Here is a 23,627-nt window from a genome sequence, read left to right on the forward strand (position 1 = left end):
CTTTTGTTGAAGAAACCAAGAATATGTAGATACACGAAAGCATGAAAAAAAATTAGGTTAGAAGTTAAAGCGTTCCGTCGCTTGATCTGTGCGACAAAAGAATCCGCTATTTGACGTCACGCACGTGACTAAAATTCTAACCTGGATCTATCTATCTATCTATCTATCTATCTATCTATCTATCTATCTATCTATCTATCTATCTATCTATCTATCTATCTATCTATCTATCTATCTATCTATCTATCTATCTATCTATCTATCTATCTATCTATCTATCTATCTATCTATCTATCTATCTATCTATCTATCTATCTATCTATCTATCTATATGAAGTTCACTACCTTTCGTTAACGTGTTCTCCTTTAAAGGGGTATTCAGACGGGGGAGAAATGCTCGGGTGGTAAAGGCGGAGCCTAGTGACGTCAACTCGCGAGGAGAAGTCTCCACAAATGCCCCCCACTCACACGGACGAGGCAAACGGAGGGGGAGACCAGTGTTACTAGACTACTCTGGAGGCTTGCACCACCCGTTTGACGAGCTGCAGACGACTATCCAGCTGCAGACTGGACACCCACTGCCGCTCTCTGCAGGAGCAAGCGCAACAATGTTGCCAAACAAGAGCCCGAAATTCCGCCACATCCCCCACCGCAGGGGGATCGTTTGTCCATTCGGGGAAAACGTCCCCGTCTCCTCCGAGGAGGCGCGGGGGGGTCACGCCCACTCGCTAATCCGTGACGTCGCGGTCACGTGATACGCAATCCCCCCGTCTTCCCCGAGCATTCCTCCCCCGTCTGAATACCCCTTAAGGCGCGTTTACACTAGAGCGACACGACACCCACGCAGACGGTCGGCCGACGATGCCGCCGGACCCTCTGGTCACACTAGACCGACAACGACGCCGACGCCTCCAAAGACAGCATGTCGTAGTAGTGTAACATGAAGGCAGACCAAAAACATCAGCAAAACGCATCGGCAGACGTGTCGTCGGCAGGTTGTCAGGAGATCTGTGGCCGAGCGAAAATTTGCTCATGTCGTTGCTTTGAACGTCGAAGGGGAAAATCTTGGGGGAGATCCCCCTTGTTATGTTTGGCCTTAAAATTCATCGAGGCAGACGCCATTGAGCGTACAGCTGTCTGCCAGAATGCTGTCTCCCCCGCGTATCGGCGCTTAGACGGATACATGGAACGGCGATTCTTCCTGGAGGTGCTTATGCCGAGCGAGCGGGCAGGTCGCCGTGGATGGATTTCCCAGAAAAAGGACGTCGGAATTCGGAGACCCCTTTTTGGCTTGTTGTTCTCTGCGTGAGATAGCACCGCGGGAGAGATTCTCACCCAGCCACTTTTGCCTTCTACCCTACCGCAGCAGGGAAAATTAACCTGTGCCGGAGGGAGCGGTCTGCGTGTCTTCCGAAATTCGACACACCCGCTTTATCGTGCGTTTTGGTCAGCGTGGGACTGCGCCGTTGAAGACGCTCCCATCAACCCACGTGGGGCCCTTCACCCGAGGCAGCCATCATTCAACGCTTCTTCCGAGTATTACCGGCAGTGGAAGCGGAGGTCATCGGCTCTCCACCCCCAACTCCCCTTTGGACTGAAACTCCTCGCCGACCTTCCCACCTACGAGTCTTCGGGGGGTGGCGAGTGTATTGTGTGACTCGTTGCCTCCTTTCGGGAGGCCGGACGCCAGGACGGCAGGTCACCGGTTTGGCGGGAGACGATGACACCGGTTTGCCTGTGCTTCTGTAGTGATAGTCTCGGGGCTATAAAAGCCGAAGACTTTTGACGTTATTTCTCTCTTTTCACTCCAATCCCCTAATCATGTAAATAAATCTACGTTCCTTCTTGAAAGAACTCGTCTCCTCACTGGGAATCATCGGCTATGGGGACGGACGGCGGGAGCCAGCTGCCGTAACGTAACGAGACCCGCCGAACCCCACTCCTTACACCCTCTACATCCTCGGGCATTTGACAATGGGCATCTCACCCCTCCGACGTATTTTCTTTGCTTCCCTTTGTCTGTCCGCACCCCCGTTCCCCGACGCCGGAAGGGGTGGCGGGGGCCGCGCCGCTACACCGAGAGGGAGAATGGTAGAGGAGGGAGGCGGCTTAAATGAGGTGCAGGTGTTCCCTTGTTTTCAACTTTTGCGAGCAAGTTTAGTCGGTGTCGCTGTGCGCGCCTTCTGTGTGACAAGAGAATCGGCCGACGAGAGCCTGGGAGCACGATAAGACGCGGACGGCGTTTTTCAGACGATCGGCTGACTGTTGGCGTCGTAGCAGTGTAGATAGGACGACGACAGGTCAAAAGACACTCCCGGCGACAGTCGGCAGACCGAAATCGCTGTCGTGTCGCTCTAGTGTAAACGCGCTTTTAGAGGTATGTACATTTGCCGTTACTATTAGAGTGTCAGGATTAGTAGAGGTTACTACTACCGTACGCGACGGTTTAGTAAACGTTACCATCTCTGTCGACTGCGGTATGTGACAGTGTTAGCGTGACAATGTAATGAAAAATTTAGCCAACCTGTGCTTTTCTTAATTTTGTTGGAATAAGAGTTTTATGATACACCATGACACACTTATGTAGTACGGTATAAAAATCCGAGTTGTATATATATATATATATATATATATATATATATATATATATATATATATATATATATCCTTCGGGTTACTCTTAAGGCCCGAACACACGTACGCGTTGCAGCGCGTCAACGCGTGACTTTTTGACGCGGCGCCGCGCCCTCTCCCTATGGGGAGACAGGGCGCACAGCTTCGCGTAGCCGCGCGCCCTCTCTCCCCATAGGGAGAGGGCGCGGCGCCGCGTCAGAAAGTCACGCATTGACGCGCTGCAACGCGTACGTGTGTTCGGGCCTTTAGAGTGTGCGTCGCGTAGACGCCTTCATGTTCTGCGCGTGACTGTGGGGTGTATTTACCGTGTCACATGAAGAGACAATACCATACAGTCTGACTTCTATGTGAGCTTGTCAGGGCAGTTAGGTTACTAACTTTGTATTACTACATCCCTTTTGGTACTAACTGTAAATATTATAAGTGCCCATAGAAGTAAAGTTACTAACTCTGTAGTTACCACCTTCCGTTACTAGTAGGTAGTAAATATTGTCACAAGCGCTTACTGCCTCAAACTTAGTAAGTAGCGCTACTTTTAAAAAAAAGTGTACGATGACGACCGCGAGCGCCTACTTGATTTCTTAATTCTGTCTTTCATTACTCACAACGATTGCACGACGTGACACGACGTACGGATTCCCTGATGATTGAACAGTCGCGAGAGTGGCACATGTGTTTCGGCACATTCGCGTGGTCGTTTGAACTTTGAGAGCGCTCTGACTGTGTTTTAAAATGGTGAATTCAACAGCTCTATATATAGCTCTACAACGAGAACAAGCAGGCGTGCGAGTCAAGTTCCTCTTTTCTTATCGTGTGTTGGCCCGCTTGTTTTAGTAGCAAGGCTCCGTTGCTCGTCTACATCAATTTTTTTTTTTTTTCAGAGCCTCCGGTGCACTCCGAAACAACCACCCGAATGTAGACTCCCTCCTGTGTCGTTATCATGCTATTTGCGCCAACCTTTATATAACTGTAGAAAACAGCGCTAAAAGACGGGACGAAGAAAGGACACAAATAACGGCGCTGACTAACAACCAAATGTGTTTTATTCTTCAGGGGTAGTACACGCGTAGTTTGGCTTTTTCGACTTTTCTTCATTGCCAAGAAAAGTTGTGCGCGAGTGTAGCGCACATTGTTCCCAGTACACTTGAGTAGCCTCTACTAACTTTTGCGTTAATGAGGCTTAATAGATTAGTTATAATTATGGTTATAACTCGACAAGTAATCACCTAATTATCAAAATGTCAATGAGGCGTATGTAGGCATGTTCGAATGGGTTCCATGTGCGCTATTTTCAACGACGTACCAATTGCATGCTCATCTTTCCCGGCTCAGCCCGCGAAATATGAGAAATAACACATGGCTATGCTCCCACCCGCAACAAAAGAAAGCAGCGCCCTCAAATAAGCTCACTGTAAGCAACCGCTTTGCCTGTTTTCGGTTGCCAGAGGCAGCATTCCCCAGTTTCGCAAGGTAGAGGGCGAGCGCCAACAACATGCGTCGCAATTTTGGGGGGATTCCTTCCGCTCGATTGTATACGCCGCTAATCACTGCCCTTATCTCACTGGCGACTGTTCTTTTTGATAACGCGGCCGGAGCACTGTTCAGATTATGGCTGACTCAAGACCAAAGCTTGACTTAAATACCTCACAGTGAGCTTGCTTGATGGCGCTGCTTCCTGATGCGCGCTGCAATGTAATCACGTGTCACTTTTCAGATTTCGCGGGCTTCCTTTTTCAACCGAAAAAGAAAAAAATGAGCACGCATTTAGTACGTTGTTCATAATAGCATAGTTCGATGTTATTCGAACCCGCCTACATATGCCCCATTGACATTTTGATAATTTGGCGAATACTTATCTAGTTACAAATATCATTACGACTGTAGTTAACTTAATCTCATTAACGAAAAAAATTAGTAGTGGCTACTCAAGTGTATTCGAAACGATATAGGTTTGCTTCGCGTAACGCCGTTCCTCTTTTTTTTAAAAATCATGCTGCGTGATAGCTGGGACACCCTGAATACGCGCACGCATAAAAACACACGAACGAACATGTATTCATAAAGAGGGCTAGAACCCGGCTCATGTTCCTCCGTTAAAAAATTTCTGGCTACTTCCCTGTCCGGGAATACCAATCTGAATAACTTATGTGTAGCGCGGAACGACATGCGGACACAAGGCACATATGGACACCTACCACGCAGGGAATACCCTGTTTGATCGCTTCTTTCGCTTGCTGACGGCACTGGCGTATGTGTGCCGATGGTGTATGCCGATGAGGTGTATACAACCCGATTGGGTTGCATACGCCATCGGTTTGGCTTTTCGTTCCCAATGGCAATGGCTGCTAGGTATCAAAAGAAATGCCGCACATGTTCGATATAAAATTACGGCCAAGTAGATTTGGACAGGGACGCCGATAAATATGGTGGAAATGAACATTATATTGGAAATTAACCACGAACCAGCAACAGCGTTCACTCTCGAAACTTTACATAGCAGACGACGTATAACCAGAAGCTTAACATTTTGAATATCTGCCAGCATAGGCATTCACAGGGTTCCCCATTAGGAGGGGTTATGTTTCATCGCAGCCCCCTCCCACTTCCCACCCCGTTGGTCGAGCCCAAGAGACAACATGTTTCACAATGAATGAAAAAAAAAGAAATGAAAATGGAGCAACGACGCGCTTCTCACAATGGCCTGCATTTGGTCCCTGACTTTTCCGGAGTGAAAATGGGAAGCAAACAGTTTTTGGGATACAAAATAAGAGGCCTTCGGCCGCCATTATCGTGAAACGCCCTCTTGGCCATAACATTCCTTTTTAAACATTGACGGGACTGGTCCGACTCAGTAAAAAACTACAGCCCCCCCCCCCCCTCCTTTCCCGTGCGCACGCCTATGCATGTGAACGTTGGATGAGCAGGGTTCTGCTGCTTCGTGCGACCTCACAAAGGCAATCAGTGTCTCACGGACACCTTTCTTAGGCTTGGGCTGGTATTTTTGGCAATCAGAAACTATATGGCGTACATGTTCCGTTTCCACAAATTTAAAGCCGAAAAACAAAAGGTGCAGGACAGCGAATGCGTTCACGAGGGAGGCTGCCCAAAATTCATTCAAACTCAACGTTCACATAGAGAGCACCTCTGTCGACATACCCTTTCAGTTCAATGTCCTGCCAGTTCTTCTTGATTGTCCAGTGGCCCCACCTTTCAACACCGGCACGGGGTTTTCTCACCGCCCTGTGATCCACCATAGTTAACGGCAAACGGACGTCTTTTGCTTCATCCTTAGTGTGCATGATGATCAAGGTGACCATCTTTTCGAAAGGCCAATCCACGTAGCTGTCCCATTCACCTTCATGCAAAAAAAGGATGAACCGCACCTTCACCTCGTTTTCGACCTTGGAGAATTCGCACTCGAGCTTGAAGGTGTAACCTCCTAGCGAATACGTATCGGTTGATTTCCTCACTTCCGCTTGCTCCTCGTTCAGTGAGTCGACAACTGCGTAAATATCGGCGAACTTGCACGTGGTGATCAGAACGCCGGCACTGGAAGCAGCGCGGTACGGTCCCTGGATAACCACCTTCCCCTTCTCAGCAACGACTGCCGACTGTTGATCGCTGTTGGACTTGTTCTGTGCTTCGAGCAACTGACGTTCTAGACTGGCCACCTTGTCTGCCAAAGTGTTCGTGAAGCGGCTTAGCACGGCCTCCAGTTCGACGCCCTTGCTCAGCATCAGCTCCCGCGTGCTTTTCTCGATGTCCGCCATCTTATCTCCCTTGGTGGCAGCTTCGGTGGTCGCCGCGTGCTGGGGGCCGGTGCAGCTGCGATAGTGATTCACGGCATGGTTGCGAAACACGGGTCTATTGCACTTGCAGCACTTTATCTTTCCGCCGCCGCACTGAGTCAGGTGATCTGCGAGCTCGGACAGTTTGCCGGAGAAGCCGCACACTTGGGATCCTGCCGAGCACACGATGCGGCTTTGCTCGAGCTCGGACAGCTCGATGTTCATCGGGTGAACGGCCGAGTCGGCGAACTTCTTCCCGTCGAACGGGCAGCGACGGTGCTTTCCTTGCGGTATCTGATCCCTGCAGCTCTCGCACAAAACGTGGCCGCACGGTAGCTGCGATGTGCGGCTAGGCAGCATGCCGCAGATGCCGCAGAGGCGGGTGGCCGGCATCGGTTCGGCGAAGGCGACTCGACGCATCTCGAGGAACTCGCCGAACCCGGTCAGCGTGTACTTCCATCCGTTTGGGAGCTCGGATTGTTGGGCTGTCATGGCTGGGATATGAATGCGGAATCAAGCGAAACTTTTACACTCCCACCTGTTGAACGTCGAGTGAACGAAAGCCTTTTCTGGCTTCGCTCACCCAGTAGTATGGCCTATTCTGCGACGCAAATTGGCGTAACGGAGGCGTGTACTGACGCGGACGATACGAAGGCAGGCTGCGGACTGCCCGTTGGAATCTCATGCCAGCGACAGAGAAAGGGACACGGAGCAAGAGAGGGTACTGCAGCTGAATCTCCTGTATCGCACCTGCCTGATGAGTACAATACTATCTAATAATTTCCGGCTTTTGTTGTAGGCGCTCACTGTTCGAAAAGCGCGGCTACGCCGGCCTGCGCTACTTTTTTTTTTCTTTCGTTACAGCTATTCGCCTGTATGCTCGCCGCTTTGATTTGTGCATGGCTTAAAGCAAGGATACCTTTTTATGTATAAAGTACTAGAAAACCCACACATTCGCCCAAGATGACTGGAAGGCGAAAACCATCTCATTTTTCCTCTCAGTCGATGCATTGATCCTCCCTCGCCCCCCTCCGAAAGCTTTCTGCGCCTATAACGTGGTTTCGCACTGCCTCAAAAATCGGAGGCATTGCAAGCTTTCTGCACTTCTGCCGGCTTTGCACTGCCTCCGTGATCGGCCCACATTTGACCAAGCGGTGAAGTCTTGTGATGACGTCATCGTGTGACGTCGCACATTTTGGCATTATGTGGCGTCTTGATGACTTCATTTGGTGACGTCATCAGGTGATTTTTTTTCCATCACTCGTGTTGACGTCGACCCGTTTGATGAGGCATGTAAAGCATTCGCCTTAATAAGAAAGTATTGACGAGCCATTGTAGCAGCATCATGCTGGGCAACGTGCAATTCCGGGAAACCGACGTAGGGTGCCTCATGAACAGATCAGCGTGGTTGATTGGGTTGTTGGTGATTCCAGATCTTAACTTTCAGCCCTAAAATCTAAAACACGAAAACATTTCGGTGTGAGTGTTATGCTCACTGTCCTTCAGCATTACGTAAGCTTCATCACGTGACTCCCCCCCCCTCCTTCGCCCACTCTTTGAATTGCCCGCCTATCGTATGCTTCATCGCGTGACCCCTTCTCAAACCACAGTGCAGGGTAGCAAACCGGACGTTCTTCTGGTTAACCTCCCTGCCTTTCCTCCTCTCTTTCTCTCTCTCTCTGTTTGAATCACCCACCTTACGTAATATTCATCACGTGACCCCGGCTTTCAGTGCGCTGTTTGAATCGCCCGCCTTATACGTAATTTTCATCACGTGACCCATTTTTCTTTCCTCCTCTCATTAGACCCCCTCCTCTCCACCATCATCACGTGACCTCTTTAGCACGATCACGCCAACGATGCCGACGGTACAGGGTCCCCATAAACGGCTTCGCCATAAAAAATAAAAGAAAAGGTTCGCCGCGGTGGCGTAGCGGTAACGGTGCTCGGCTGCTGACCCGCAGGTCTCAGGTTCGATTCCGGCCGCGGCGGTCGCATTTCGATGGAGGCGGAATGCTAGGGGCCCGTGTACTGTGCGATGTCTGTGCACGTTAAAGAACACCACATAGTCGAAATTTCTGAGGCCCCCCACTACGGCACGCCTCATGATCATATCGTGGTTTTGGCACGTAAAACCCCATATATTATTATTATATATAAAGAAAAACAAGAAAAATGGAAATATGTACGCCTCCCTTTGCCAGCATGCATTAGCAACCAGTGTTGTACGGAACGACGTTCCAGGAACTAGTTTCTTTTTGGAGGAACGGAGGAACGCCACCGTTCCACTGAGGATCGGTGGAACTGTAACGGTAGCTCGTGACGTTTACGTAGGAACGGCATAGGGAACGGCATTCCTTCTACGTTCCTCGGCATTGAACAGGCGCTCCCACACAGCTCATCATGCAGAACAGGGTGGATGGGCGACCGCGTGAGGCGCAAGAATCTTCCGCTCACCTGTCACTTGACTATGCTGCATCCTGGTTTTCACTTTAAGGCGCCCGCCGGGGGCGCAGGGAAGCGCGCGATGTTGAGACCGACCACGCGCGGGAGGAACAGCTGATTTTTTTACAATGCGAATGCATTTCTTAGTCGGGGGTTGTCCTGCGTCCCTGGCCGGCGTGCGCACAGGTGTTATCTCTCCGCGCGCGCTCCTCCTCGCCCCTAGCAACAGCTGCGCCGCGCCTAGCAACCGGAGCAGGTGGTGAGCGGCGGAGGGTAAGGGAGAGGAGGAGCGCGTGGGCGTGTGATGGCGCTCGCGTCGCGGAGCAGCGGAGGGTAAGGGAGAGGAGGAGCGTACCCGGTGACGGTGCTCGCATCGCGGAGCTCGCTCGGCAGAGAGCTCGGGCGCTCCTCCCCACCGCGCTCGGACCTATTGGCCTCGAGGAGTTACGAAGTCGCCCTCTATCGGACGCGCCTCGATTGCGTGCTAGGCAGGATACCGCCGCCGCGCTCCCCATAGATTTTGCTGTCGGCGCTCTACAAAAACACCTCGCGGAAGCCCTCCAGGGCATTCCTGTAAGTACTTTCGAAATGAACTGTGTTCTTTACTGTCAAAATAATCATTTTAGACGAACTGAAAGCACAAGATAGTCTACAGTCGCTGTCTCTTTGCAGAAAACCGAGTACCCGCTTCACGCTGTCACCGCGTTGGAGACCCCTGAACCGGCTTCTTGTGTGAAAGGTAGTCACTCGCTGAGTGCAAACTGTGTGAAATATATCTCGTTAGAGTAGACTGCCTGTATAACCAAACGGAGCATACCAGAAAGAAGCCTCAAGACAGCGATCGCACGGGTTCGCGACGACTGACGGTGCCTCTGCATGTATGAGCGTCTGCATGTATGTTCGTACTGATGGTTTCGCTTTTGCTACGAGCGCGTTTTGGCACCGCGCTGTGAACATTAGGCCGCAAAATATTAGAATTTGTGAGTAAACAAACAACTACTGTTGCGCGGACGCTATCAGAGCAGTTCAAAAACAATTTCCTTACAACTGCGGCTTCGGTGCGCATGGCAACTTTGTGATCTGCCGTCCCGACGATTGAGTGTTTGTTTTTTTCTTTTTCGGTCTAAATTCGGGTACGTTTCAATGTCATTTGACAAGTTGTCCCGCACTGCGTATTGATCGGTCTTCTCAGAGGGCAAATGCCGCTGCTTCTGTTTCTTTACTCAGCGCATTCGTTTCGTTTGGTGCTCACACAAAACGTGAGCAAATGCGACGCCTTTTTCTCATCATCATCATCAGCCTGTCTACGCCCACTGCAGGGCAAAGGCCTCTCCCATGTTCCGCCAATCAACCCGGTCCTGTGCTTTCTGCTGCCACGTTATACCTGCAAACTTCTTAATCTCATCTACCCACCTAATTTTCTGTCTCCCCCTCCCGCGTTTGCCATCTCTTGGAATCCAGTCAGTTACCCTTAATGACCATCGGTTATCCTGTCGACGTGCTACGTGCCCGGCCCATATCCATTTCTTCTTCTTGATTTCAACTATGATGTCCTTAACCCCCGTTTGTTCCCTGACCCACTCTGCTCTCTTCCTGTCTCTTAAGGTTACACCTATCATTTTCCTTTCCATCGCTCGCTGCGTCGTCCTCAATTTAAGTTGAACCTTCTTTGTAAGTCTCCAGGTTTCTGCTCCGTAGGTAAGTACCGGTAAGATGCAGCTGTTATATACCTTCCTCTTGAGGGATAGTGGTAGATTACCATTCATGATTTGATAATGCTTGCCGAATGAGCCCCAACCCTTTTTAACACGAAAGTGTTTTATGCCGGGTTCCGCCAAGTACATCCGTCACGGATATGACGTTGATAAAATGGACGCCAACGGGTGAGAAAGAAAAAAACCAAGAAAAAGATACCCCGCTGGGAATCGAACCCACGACGTTGCGGCCGCGACGGCAAGCGCCCGACGCTCTACCGACTAAGCCAACTCGGGAGATGCTAGGCATGGCGCGAACGCGCCTTATATCTTTCACACATTCTCTTTCGCGGCGGGCGGGGCGGGGCGGTGCCGCCGTCTGTGAGAGGTGGAAAGAAGTAATGCTTCACGATCGACACTGACTAGCGCTTACTCCGAGATTGCACGTGATATCGGAGGTCATGGTTAAAGCGTCTCGATACCAGAGAGGTAGACCGGCCGCGCTGGCGTCGCCGAGGCACCCTTGACGCAGTTACGTTCTTTGCCTTTGGATTCGTGTTAGCGTGCGTCGGCTCATCGGAGTAGTGCAGCTTCCACGTGCACGAACGGGATTTCTCTGCCGCCGACTGCTTCAAATGCGAGAGCACCGACTAACAAAACTGCTGCAATATGCGTTGCAGAAAGGACGCGATTTCGACGGGCGAATGTCGTGCCTTGGTGGAGCGAGAGCAGCGCCTGCGAGACAGAGGCCAGCGGGACGCACGCGTTTGCGGCTCAGGCTACGAACCTCTACCTCCCGCGTTGCTGAAGTGCAGCGTGTGTTATGTATGCATGAGCACAGGCGTCGGCTACCCATTACTAGAAAGCGCACACCGTGCCGTTTCTCTCCTTAATTGACGACGCTTTGAAGAAGTGCATACCGGGTACCAGTGTTGATTACGAGCTCGTTGATATCATCCTTACGCGCGATTCACGATTCGCTGTGTCCAAATAAATGTTCACACCGTCAGCTACCTCAACGGTTTTATCATGATCATGGGCGTTAGTCGTCGCGATAGAGACATGCTGTCAACATGGGTGCATCCACGTCAAACGATGCTATAGCTGCCAAACACGAATAGACATTATACAAGCTCTCATTTATCATAAGCACTACTTCTGTGAAGACACGTTTCACTTTCGTGTTATACCGATTCCTATGACGGAGGGATCAGCCATGTTTTTTTAATGCTCCTTAATTATCGTTCCGTTTGCATTCCAGTGAACTTGCCGCTCTCTGTCATCAACAAATTCATAGACCAAAGCTTCACCACTTCGAGATTGCTGGTGGAAGAAGAACCAGTCTACGAGACCGAGCATGTAGTAGCATGCGACGCCTAGGAAAAGAAAGAAAATACAGTAACGTTTGCCGGACTTGTTCTGCAAACGTCGGCTGTGAACTAGGACCCACATGAACTTGAAATAGCGGTGAATAAAATAGAAGGTATTGCAGCAACCAGCAGCCGCAAAACAGGATAGTAATTATTTGGCGTGTACCCCAGCGATTTTGGCAGCAGTGTCGTGTCTAACGCCAACAGGGTGACATCTTTCCCACGTAAATAAATGAGGCTCTAAGAAAATACATGGGGTTGGCCGGTGGGCCGATCACGGAGGCAATGCAAAATTTATGTAGCTTATGAAGCAATACATGCCTCATCAAATGGGAAGATTGCCCGTCGGCGGCGTCAACACGAGTGATGCAAAAAATAATCGTCACGTGATGGTGCCACCATATGACGTCATCATAACGTCACAGATCGCCGAAATATGTAGCGTCATTATGACGTCACATAATGTGACGTCACATGATGACGTATTCACACGTCATGGTCGCTTTGCATTGAGGCCGTGCAAAACCGCGCTAGGTGCAGAACGCTTTTGGAGGGGGGCGCGGGAGAATCAGTACATCGACTGACAAGAAGAAGATGGCTTTCGCCTTCTAGTCATCTTTAACGAATGCATAAGGGACCCTGTGCGTTTTTTAATTCAACGTATCTAAACAATGACTTGCGCATCTGCAGCCGATTTTGTGGACGCGGAGCACGGGGCCGACGATCAAGAGGTCGCATTGGAAGGTTCTGAGATGGCATCGCACGTGGTAAAAGGTAGCGCTTTTACCATCCTGTGGCAGATAAGCGTCATTTGCCGGCGGGAAGCGCGCGCGAGCCATCGTCTCAGTGCGCGCTGTCTGCTACTCACCGAACATCGCAGGCCCGACGCAGTAACAAAAGTCTTCGTCGCGGTAGTGCTTGTTGCACACAAGACTCGTAGCGGATGGCTATTTGCCGGTTCTTAGCCTTACAACCCATGCATCACGCTGTTTCTTGTCCCGCGGTTACGAGTGCAGGCTGACACTCGGCTCCTTTGCGTAAGCGCGGCACTGCGGCACCGAGTGGTAGAGCCCCATGTTCGTCGCCTTCGGAGGCAGCGACTCTATTACAATGGTTTCAATTGAGTAGAAAATGAAAGAAAACTTCCGAATATGAACAGACCGCAGCGCATGTGGGATTTGAAACTCGTTTTCAAAGCACGCGGCAGTGCGCCACAAGCAGCCGACGCCATGGAGGAAGGAAAAACTAAGGAGAGGCCCTATCGTATCCCAATGCATTGCGAAAAGTGTGGCGGAAGTGACGTCAGATTTATGGGGCAAACAAGCCGATATGGGGCAAACAAAACAGCAGACGCCCCGCGGCGTGCTCTCTGCGGTGGTTCGCTTCTGTTCGGATTTGTAGTCCCAGCGTAAACTTAGCGCGTATTGTGCGGTTCGCACTCAGTAAAATGTTGCAAGCAGTCGTTTACCAGGCTGTTCGTGCGCGGCAGGCCCGAGCGTTCCGTGATGAAGTTCTTCGAGGAGCGTTTTTGTGCAACAGTACAGAAAGTACCGGTACGTGCCGTAATCAAAAACATTCAGCTCCTGCCTCATCGTATTCGAACTCACCTAGCATGCAGTGACTTACGCGTTCTGCTGGGCGTTAGGCCTTTTTTTTTCCTTCCTTGTAGCCCGATTTCCAGATCTATTGCCCGATTAGCGGTTCTTTGCTCGTGTATATGGAGTGAGCGCAGTAGCTATTCGGCGCAACGCCAACCTATAGTTGACGTAACTTCACGTCGAAAAGAAGACACAGCTGTATTGTATACGCGATCGTGAACGTAAAGTTTGTAATTCCAGTGCGCACACAACACAAGCACGCATCGAGCGCACACCGCACGATACATACATCACGTAGTCTGATAATAACAACAAAAGTTTATTGCCCTTTCGTTGAACGACACAGCCTCTGAAACGTACGCTGCCTTCAGCGCATGTTATGTACGGCGCGTCAGACGCCAAAAACAAAAGTTCACGTGAGTTCTGAGTTGACAGAATGAGTAGCAAGCAACAGAGCGCACATCCGAGAGCTTCGCACGCAAATACCGTGCCTTAGTGATCAGCAATGAAGCGAACGTATACGTACACATGAAAAGTGACACCCGGTACTGTCCGCAGTGCACGCGATTTGCACCGTGTATACGCAACAGCTCGGCATTGCGTAGCTTTCCTAAAGAACACACACAAAGAGCAGCATGCGTGAATCGACTACGCCGCTTGCAAGGCGAAAAACAAACAAACAAACAAAAAGGCTGCAATGTTTCGCGATGCGCGCATGCGCTTGCAAACGTCGTAACGGAAATCGCGAATTGTTTCGCTGCGCCTTCGCTAGGAGGCGATGCGGGTGTTTGCGATGTGGGGGCTTCACGAATGTGACGTCAGGGCCTCTCCTTAGGAGAGGCCCTATCGTATCCCAATGCATTGAGAAAAGTGTGGCGGAAGTGACGTCAGATTTATGGGGCAAACAAGCCGATATGGGGCAAACAAAACAGCAGACGCCCCGCGGCGTGCTCTCCGCGGTGGTTCGGTTCTGTTCGGATTTGTAGTCCCGGCGTAAACTTAGCGCGTATTGTGCGGTTCGCTCGCAGTAAAATGTTGCAAGCAGACGTTTACCAGGCTGTTCGTGCGCGGCAGGCCCGAGCGTTGCGTGCTGAAGTTCTTCGAGGAGCGTTTTTGTGCAACAGTACAGAAATTACCGGTACGTGCCGTAATCAAAAACATTCTGCCCCTGCCTCATCGTATTCGAACTCACCTAGCAGTGACTTACGCGTTCTGCTGAGCGTTAGGCCTTTCTTTTCCTTTCTTCTAGCCCGATAAGCGGTTCTTTGTTCGTGTATATGGAGTGAGCGCAGTAGCTATTCGGCGCAACGCCAACCTATAGTTGACGTAACTCCACGTCGAAAAGAAGACACCGCCGTATTGTATACGCGATCGTGCACGTAAAGTTTGTAATTCCAATGCGCACACAACACAAGCACGCAGCGAGCGCACACCGCGCGATACATACATCACGTAGTCCGATAACAACAACAAAAGTTTATTGCCCTTTCGCTTGAACGACACAGCCTCTAAAACGTACGATGTCTTCAGCGCATGGTACGTACGGCGCGTCAGACGCCAAAAACAAAATTTCACGTATGTTCCGAGTTGACACAACGAGTAAGAAGCAACAAAGCGCACATCCGAGTGCTCCGCGTGCAAATAACATGCCTTAGTGATCAGTAATGAAACGAACGTATACGTACACATGAAAAGTGACACCCGGTACTGTGCGCAGTGCACGCGATTTGCACAGGGTATACGCAACAGCTGGGCATTGCGTAGCTTTCCTAAAGAACACACACAAAGAGCAGCATGCGTGAATCGACTACACCGCTAGCACGGCGAAAAACAAACAAACAAAAAAAAAAGGCTGCAAAGTTTCGCGATGCGCGCATGCGCTTGCAAACGTCGCAACGGAAGTCGCGAAAAGTTTCGCTGCGCCTTCGCTAGGAGGCGATGCGGGTGTTTGCGATGTGGCGGCTTCACGAGTGTGACGTCAGGGCCTCTCCTTAGTATTCCTTCCTCCATGCTCTCCTTAGTATTCCTTCCTCCATGGCCGACGCAGCCGCTGAGACCACGTGATCCTGCCAAGCACGTCACGCTGACGGTGGCGCCGGCGTTTCCAGTGGTGGGCCTCGAGGCCAATATATATCATGCAGGGAGCGCGCGCTTTGGTGTCTTGATAGCGATGGAAGTCGGTGAAGTCGAATCTCTCGCGGCAACGATACCACTAGGACGAAGTGTAACACAATGCAACTCGAGCATTACGCCTCTACGTGCACACTCTCGTCTCTCTTCATTAATTAATCGCACACTCATTGGGTGCACCCAAATGCATTCGCATTTCCTCACGATTCCCTTCGGGGAGGTGCGGTTTTTAAATGCGAAGCATTTCTTAGCGAACCTCTGGCACTTTGAGCGTTTCTATCTACGTATCTATCTATCTATCTATCTATCTATCTATCTAGCCGCCTACGTCTGGGTGCTCTCATGATCGCCTCTTTAATTTGGTGTGGACCAAAATTGGCATGGGAGGGTGAGAGTATCTGGCGAATATGACTGTCGCGTCATGACATGAATAACGTGAAAATCCTGTCGCGTACGTCGTCAAACCCTTTCCTCCAGACACGTGTGGCACATACCCGTTTACCACGGGCCCCGGTGTACGGGTATGCGCCACAGGTGATTGACAGTTTATATCTACGCAGGAACGGCGAGAACAGACATTGGTAACTTAAATGCGAGGGCGTTAGGAAAAACCGACATCAGCAGCGTTGACTCGACGAATGTAAAGAATGAAAATTGGGATCCCAGCAGGAATCGAACCCAAGCACTCTGCGTGGCAATCAGGTATTCTACCACAGAGCCACGCCAGGTGTCTAAACTGCTTTGGAAAAACAGCCTATGCAGGCGTAATATCGGTGCTACGTCAATTGCGGTTGTGGTGCTTGCTATCTAATTTTATAAGCAAGCAATAAACACTACATGATATTCCGACGATATGTACTCCTACGATACAGGCGTCATATGAGATTAACGTCTCTGGTTCCAGTGTTGACTCCGCTTTTATAGCAGTCTAATAAACATTACATTTGTATTATTATGAATAAATAAGCTATATTGAAGCATTGCTCGACCCCCGAGGAGTACATGAACGAACGTTACGTATGATCTTCACATCACCGCACCGTAAAGTGCACTTAGTCCGTCAGGACGACGCTGTGTTCTCTTCATTTCTTGCGAGGCTGGGCGATGGCCTCATGCTGACCGAGCATGATGCCAGACTGATTGACAGCCGCTTTGTAGACTAGTCTACGTAGGCCACATACGCCCAGGTAGTCTAGGAATACAAGCGCCATCCGCTGATGTTGGTCTACGTAGCACTATCCAGGCCTAGCAGGCTCGACGGCCCATACCTAATCAACCCAAAAGATGACTTCAGGTTCCGACATGTCGCCGGCTCTATCGAAAGACAATTTGTCGACAAAATGACCGAGGCATCCACGAATTCCAACAGCTCTACTATACCACATACTTCACTACACATGGATCCCTCGTCACCGCGATCACGACCGATTCCTATAACAAGTCATGGCTCCTGCGCGCAGATCCCGGTGTTGATGACCTTGTGCTCGCACGTTTCACACAGGTTTGTGAAACGTGCGTGTGTTCCCCATCTTAAGGGACAAGTATATGCACATCATATCAGCTTACCGCTTCTGGTGTTGGTAAGACCCACGTTGCCGTTGGCAGCGTTACCCAACTGTAAACAACTGATTATATAACACATATGCGGCTCTTCAACGTATATGTGTGCGTATAACATTTATATAAATCTTTAGTGTCATTTTGTGCCGTTTCGCCAGTAATCAAAATTGCGCCACGGTCACCTTTCCGCCGCGCGCTTCGCATAACATCGACTCCCACGGTACGTGGGATCTGCCGAATTTTTTTTCTTTTAAATGCGATGCATTTCTTAGCGAACCTCTGGCACTTTGAGCGTTTCTATCTACGTATCTATCTATCTATCTAGCCGCCTACGTCTGGGTGCTCTCATGATCGCCTCCTTAACTTGGTGTAGACCAAAATTTGCATTGGAGGGTAAGAAGATTTGACGAATATGACTGCCGGGTCATGACATGAATAACGTTAAAATTTTGTCGCGTACGTCGTCAAACCCTTTCCACTAGACACGTGTGGCACATACCCGTTTACCACGGGCCGCGGTGTACGGGTATGCGCCACAGGTGATTGACAGTTTATATCTACCCAGGAACGGCGAGAACAGACATTGGTAACTTAAATGCTAGAGCGTTAAGGAAAACTAACATCGGCAGCGTTGACTAAACGAATGGAAAGTATGAAAATTAGGATCCCAGCAGGAATCGAACCCAAGCATTCTGCGTGGCAATCAGGTATTCTACCACTGAGCCACGCCAGGTCTATAAACTGGTTTGGAAAAACAGCCTACGCAGGCGTAATAGCAGTGCAACGTCAATTGTGGTTGTGGTGCTGGCTATCTAATTTTACAAGAAAGCAATAAACACTATATGACACTCCTACGATGTGTACTCCTACGATACAGGCGTCATATCAGATTAACGTCTGTAGTTCCAGTGTTGGCTCCGCTTTTATAGCCGTCTAATAAACATTACGTTTGTTTTCATATGATTGAGCAAGCTATATTAAAGAATTGCTCGACCCCGGAGGAATACATTAACGAAATTTACATATGATATCCACATCACCGCACCGTAAAGTGCACTTCGTCCACTAGAATGACGCAGTGTCCTCTTCATTTCTTACGAGGCTGGGCAATGACCTCATGCTGGCCGAGGAAGATGCCAGATTAATTGATAGCCGCTTTGTAGGCTAGGCTACGTAGGCCACATACGCCCAGGTAGTCTACGAATACGACAAACACCGTCCACTGATGTTGGTCTACGTAGCACTATCCAGGCCTACCAGCCTCGACGGCCTAGACCTCACCAACGCGAAGGGTGGCTTCAGGTTCCGACATGTCGCCGGCTCTGTCGACAGACAATTTGTCGACGAAATGACCGAGGCATCCACGAATTCCAACAGCTCTACTATACCACATACTTCACTACACATAGATCCCTCGTCACCACCATAAGCGTGCGCAGGGTTGCCCTTCAGGGGGGGCGAAGGTTCGTCGCAGCGCCCCCCCTCCCTATTATGTCAATGTATGCGGCTGCCTTTGCGCCCCCCCTATCGCCCCCCCCTACAATGTATAGGGCTGACCTTGCGCCCCCCCTTCTCGCCCCCTTTGCCCCCCCCCCCCTGCGCACGCCTATGGTCACCACGATCGCGACCGGATCCTATAACATGTCATGACCAGCTGCTGGTGCTCACTGATCACGGTGATGATGCCCTTGTTGAAGAACTGTCAAGAACGTCTTGCACACATGCACACGGGTTCGTGAAACGTGCATGCGTTCTCGGGGCACTTATAAGCACTACATATAAGCTTACCGCTTCTGATGTTAGTAATACCCACGTTGCCATTGGCAGCGTTACCCAACCATAAACAACCGGTTATATAACACATATGCGGCTCTTCAACATATATATATGCGTGCGTAGAAAATTTATACAAATCTTTAGCGTCATTTTGTAACGTGCCGCTAAGTAAAAAAAGTTACGCCACAGTCACCTACCCGCCGCATGCTTCGCATAACATCGACTCCCACGGTACGTGAGATCTGCCGAATTTTTTGTCTGAGCCAGTCTGAAAGCAATCACGGGCCGTTGTGGAGTGTAGGCACAGCTTGGAGAACTGTTACTGGACATTCGAGAATCATCCAACCCCATTGCAAGGCGGCCTCCAGGAAAGGGCACGCAATTTTTTTTACCTCGGCGACCTTTTTGTTCGGCCAACTCGAAAGTAGCTTTTGGGTAGGGGGGGGGGGGGGGGGGGGGGAGGGCTGTGTATTTGGGCGGTTCTGCTGCGCGTCCCCGTGGCCTTGTCAGCATAGGGAAAAGTGGGGAAGCCGACTTACCGTAGTCGAGGCGCCTACGCGTAGTTCCGCGGAGTTTTCGAACGGCGGGAATGATCGTCGCGAATCTGAATGGGGTTTAACGCGTATGGGACAGAGGAACCAATCACAACGCCAGAGGCCGCAGAGAATGAGTGAAGCACCGACGTGCTAACCACCGAAATCCCTCGCGGTGGCCTCCCACTGCGCGTGGATGGTCTTCGGCCCCAACGTAACGGTGGCGAAATTACACTGGCTCTACCCCTTGGGAGTGAGCGCCTTGCCGCGTGAAGCGTACTCTTCCGAAGTTTTATTGGTTTTATGTTCGCGCGCTGCCGACTGCGAAGCTTCGGCGTAGTTCCTGGGAATGTTTCTCTCGTCGCGCGGTCTTCACCGGCTGGCTCGATCATCCCTTAGTATCTTGTGCGTGCCGCTGGCAGCTATCGACAAATCTATAATAATATTATCTGGGGTTTAACGTCCCAAAACCACCATATGATTATGAGAGACGCCGTAATGGAGGGCTCCGGTAATTTCGACCACCTGGGGTTCTTTAACGTGCACCTAAATCTAAGTACACGGGCCTCAAACATTTTCGCCTCCATCGAAAATGCAGCCGCCGCGGCCGGGATTCGATCCCGCGACCTTCGGGTCAGCAATCGAGCGCCATAACCACTAGACCACCGCGGCGGGGGTATCGACAAATCTGTCTTTTTACACCCGGTTGCGTGGATAGCGGGAAGAGGACCGAAACGAAGCGGACGCTGGTGCTGCAGTGGCGCCTGTTCGGTGCCTTCGATGGTTTCGTCTGGGTGGGCACCCCTTCAACATGCGAGTTATCTCCGCGGCTATCGGTCTATAACTTTTATTATAGTTCAGTTCGACAGTCGCCGCGCCGATAACGTCTGTCATACAATAAACGATACGGGTACATTCAGCGCTAACATTCTTGCTGCGCCCGCTGAGCCTGCCCTCGCCCCTACGACCACGGTTGACTGGAGTGTGGTCCCTATTTGCGTACAACACAGCAGTACCATCAAGCACTTGATGGAACGGCTCTTCAACATTGCCAACGAAGTGCTGACGAGAAAACAGGTTCCTCATTCGGATACCAACATCGAGATGCAACTCTTGCCGAGTGCGAACAAGGGATTTTACTAAGCTGCGAGCATGTATCCTGGACATTATTTTCTACTCACACTGCGATATTAAATCAGCACTCATTAAACGCCTATGTATTGTTCTTTTCGATGTGGTTTCCTGTGCGAGAAACTTATTTATATTGGTGCATGTGTGGGAATTTCTATTTGAATATCTGAAGCGCAGTATTGTGACGGCGCATCTGGAGAGTGACGTGGAAAGTGCCGCATGTGTTGGATTTGTAATAGACGAGCACGAAAGTTGCAGTTAGACACATGTCTGTAGTATGGGCGGCGGTGTCTAAAAAAAGTTTGTGTAGGAGCGTTTCTTTAGATTTATTTTATCTACATATAACCTATTTCCGGCGATGTCAAATTCGTAAAATATATGCAGCTCAATGTTAGCTTTAAATTGCTCACTTTATTTCGCCTCAGGCTTATCCGGCACTATATTTTGATTAAAAATTCAAATGTAACGACACGTTCCAATTTTTGAAATGTAACTGGAACGAGTTCCTTTCACGCTAAAGGAACTTGTAATGGGAATGCAGCCCAAATGGTCCCTAGACATTCCATAAGACCACTTGTGTCGGCAGGAGCTTATGTAAACATTGTAACTAGACTGTGTACACTGTGTGGACGAAACTTGCGACAATGACAAGGGTTACAGTCTTGGAAATTTACGGCCAGCAGCTATCGTGGTCATAACATTCTGAAACCAAAGACAGTATTCTGCTCCATACATTTCCTCAGTCGTATAGATGTGCCCTCATTGCTTAGAGTCCAAGGTTATGGTCATGCAGGTTTTTGACGATAATGGTGGCCGAGGACCAATGATGTTGCATTACAAGAGCTGTTCACTTCCCACCTCCATCGCCTGAAGGCCGGAACTTTCGTTTTTGCATCCATTGTTTGTTTGTTTGTAGCCTGTCAAATTTGGCACATACTCACTCTGGGGGATTGGCCAAGAAGACGTATTGTAATCAATGGATGATAACTAGATTATATGTTTACCTCCCTATCACTAAAGTATTAAAAAAATTTACTAAGATAAAGAGCAATAAAGTGAGAGAGAGAAAGAGAGAGAGAGAGAATTAAACTTTATTGTCTGACCAGGCGCGCGTTCTCTTCGCCCAGAGGTGGGTGACTTCCTTATTCCAGGTAGTCATGGCTTGCAGCTGATGCCAGAGCCCTGTCCACCAGTCTGAGCTGGTCCTCAGGGTTTAGTGACGTCAGCAACGCCTCCCACTGGTCTTCCGGATTTTCTTGCATGCTCTGTTCGTCTATGGAAAAAATTAAATTAAAGGGAAGGAAATAAGTGCTATTACGATAACGGAAGTCTGAAATTTTGAGCCGACCAGGCAGCTGAGTTTACCTGACCCGACCAAATTCGACTGTATGTCCTACCTTTAATCACATTTTATAATTATTTCACGAGTATTTTTTCAGTATTTCTTAAAGTAGACATTATGTTGGAATACGTTTAGTGGCTAGAACGAAATTATATGCAGCATCAAAAACATCTCTGTGGCAATGTCCCAAAACAGAGGCACCGAAATTTAGAACAGTTTCTGCAGTTAAACCTATCGTCGAAAACGGAATAATCAGAAGTCTTTTCCTGATTATTGAATACTTGCGACATGATATAAAATAATGTTCAATAGATTCTGTTTCTTTGCAAAATGGGCAAAGGGGTGATATCGCCAGACCAGCTCTGTGTAAATATAAGTTTAATGGGGGCACACGGCATCGAAATTTGGTAATAATAACTTCAAACTTTCTAGACTGACTCCACTGAGGTTTCCATGGAAATTTAAGGTGCTGATATTCTGTCCATTTAGTTATAGTTTCCATCATATCTGTACAAATTGCTAATTTTCGATATATGATCACTACTATGTATTTTACTTCTGGGAGTACCGAAATTATTGGTCCATCAAGGGCAGCCCGGACTGAAGAATCGGCCAGTGAGCTTGTTTTTGTCTTTCTCCGCTCCGTTGTCACTGGATTTAAGGGGGGGGGGGCGCTGCGAAGAAGACGGGTATACAGCCTTATCTATCAATTCGTCGGCCCCTCGGGCCGAAAGTTCTAATCCCAGTGTCGGAACATTCTTGATATCTTGTCTGTGACGTCACTCGCTAATGCATGATGTCACTCGCGTGTGTCTGATGTGACGTCGCTCGGTATTCTACTCGGCTGGTCGTTCAATGTGGGACGGTTTTTTTGCAGGTCGAACTGTTTCGCCCACGTGACTATCGCGACGACGTCAACGTCTACGTCACTGACGACGCGTCGTCTAGGGATTTTCGATCATGGCGCCGTCACCGTCACTTTAAAGGGCCATTTTCCTGTTGCTCAGTGAAGGCCCTCTGCGCCCTTCGGGCGCGGAAAACTAATCGTGGCTTCGCCCTCGCTTCGCGAGTGCGGCCATTTCGCTAACGCTCAATGGCCGGTTGGCAGGGTCTCCGTCACGCGCTACTGGCCGCTGTCGCGGCCACGCGCTGTCTAGCCCGCGCGCCTGCCCCTTCGGGGCAGGCGCCCGTCCGTGCCAGCGTCCGTGGTGTGCCCGTGTCACTGGGGCGCACGTACCCCACGAGCCGCTTCGCGCTTCTCAGTCTGGTAACAGACTAATGCAACACCAAACAATACCCTGCCGGAACAAAAAGAAAAAAAAAAGAAAAAAAAATCACAGCATATCCACGGAGTGAATGATGATGAGTGGGCGAAGCTGCGGAGGTCCATCGGTAAACCGTGAATCTTCCGTGAATTCTGCCCAGTACATCATCACCGACGTGAGATCGGGCGCGTTTATACTAAAGGTTCGATGAGAGTTATGACGACTTGCAGCTCACTTTAATTTTACATGTACGCTGTGAATTTTCATTGTTTAATCACGCACAGGAGAAATCGCACACACGCACTACCTTGGAGGTCAAAATCCAGTGCCTATATATACGGGGTGGTCAGTGAACGGTTGT

At 49.8% G+C, this 23,627-nt stretch overlaps 1 protein-coding gene across 1 annotated transcript; it reads right to left on the reverse strand.

Annotated features, from left to right (window-relative positions):
* Positions 1-5,744: 5,744 nt before the first annotated feature.
* Positions 5,745-6,914, reverse strand: LOC119406293 (uncharacterized). The gene has a single exon (XM_037673027.1). The coding sequence runs from the start codon at positions 6,912-6,914 to the stop codon at positions 5,745-5,747; it is 1,170 nt and encodes a 389-aa protein (XP_037528955.1).
* Between the last annotated feature and the right edge of the window lie 16,713 nt (positions 6,915-23,627).

The sequence above is a fragment of the Rhipicephalus sanguineus genome, chromosome 10 (genome assembly GCF_013339695.2).
Source record: "Rhipicephalus sanguineus isolate Rsan-2018 chromosome 10, BIME_Rsan_1.4, whole genome shotgun sequence".
In the NCBI taxonomy this organism is placed as follows: Eukaryota; Metazoa; Arthropoda; class Arachnida; order Ixodida; family Ixodidae; genus Rhipicephalus; species Rhipicephalus sanguineus.

Excerpts from the sequence above, each read along its gene's own strand:
- LOC119406293 (XM_037673027.1), bottom strand. The coding sequence starts at position 6,914 with ATGACAGCCCAACAATCCGAGCTCCCAAACGGATGGAAGTACACGCTG.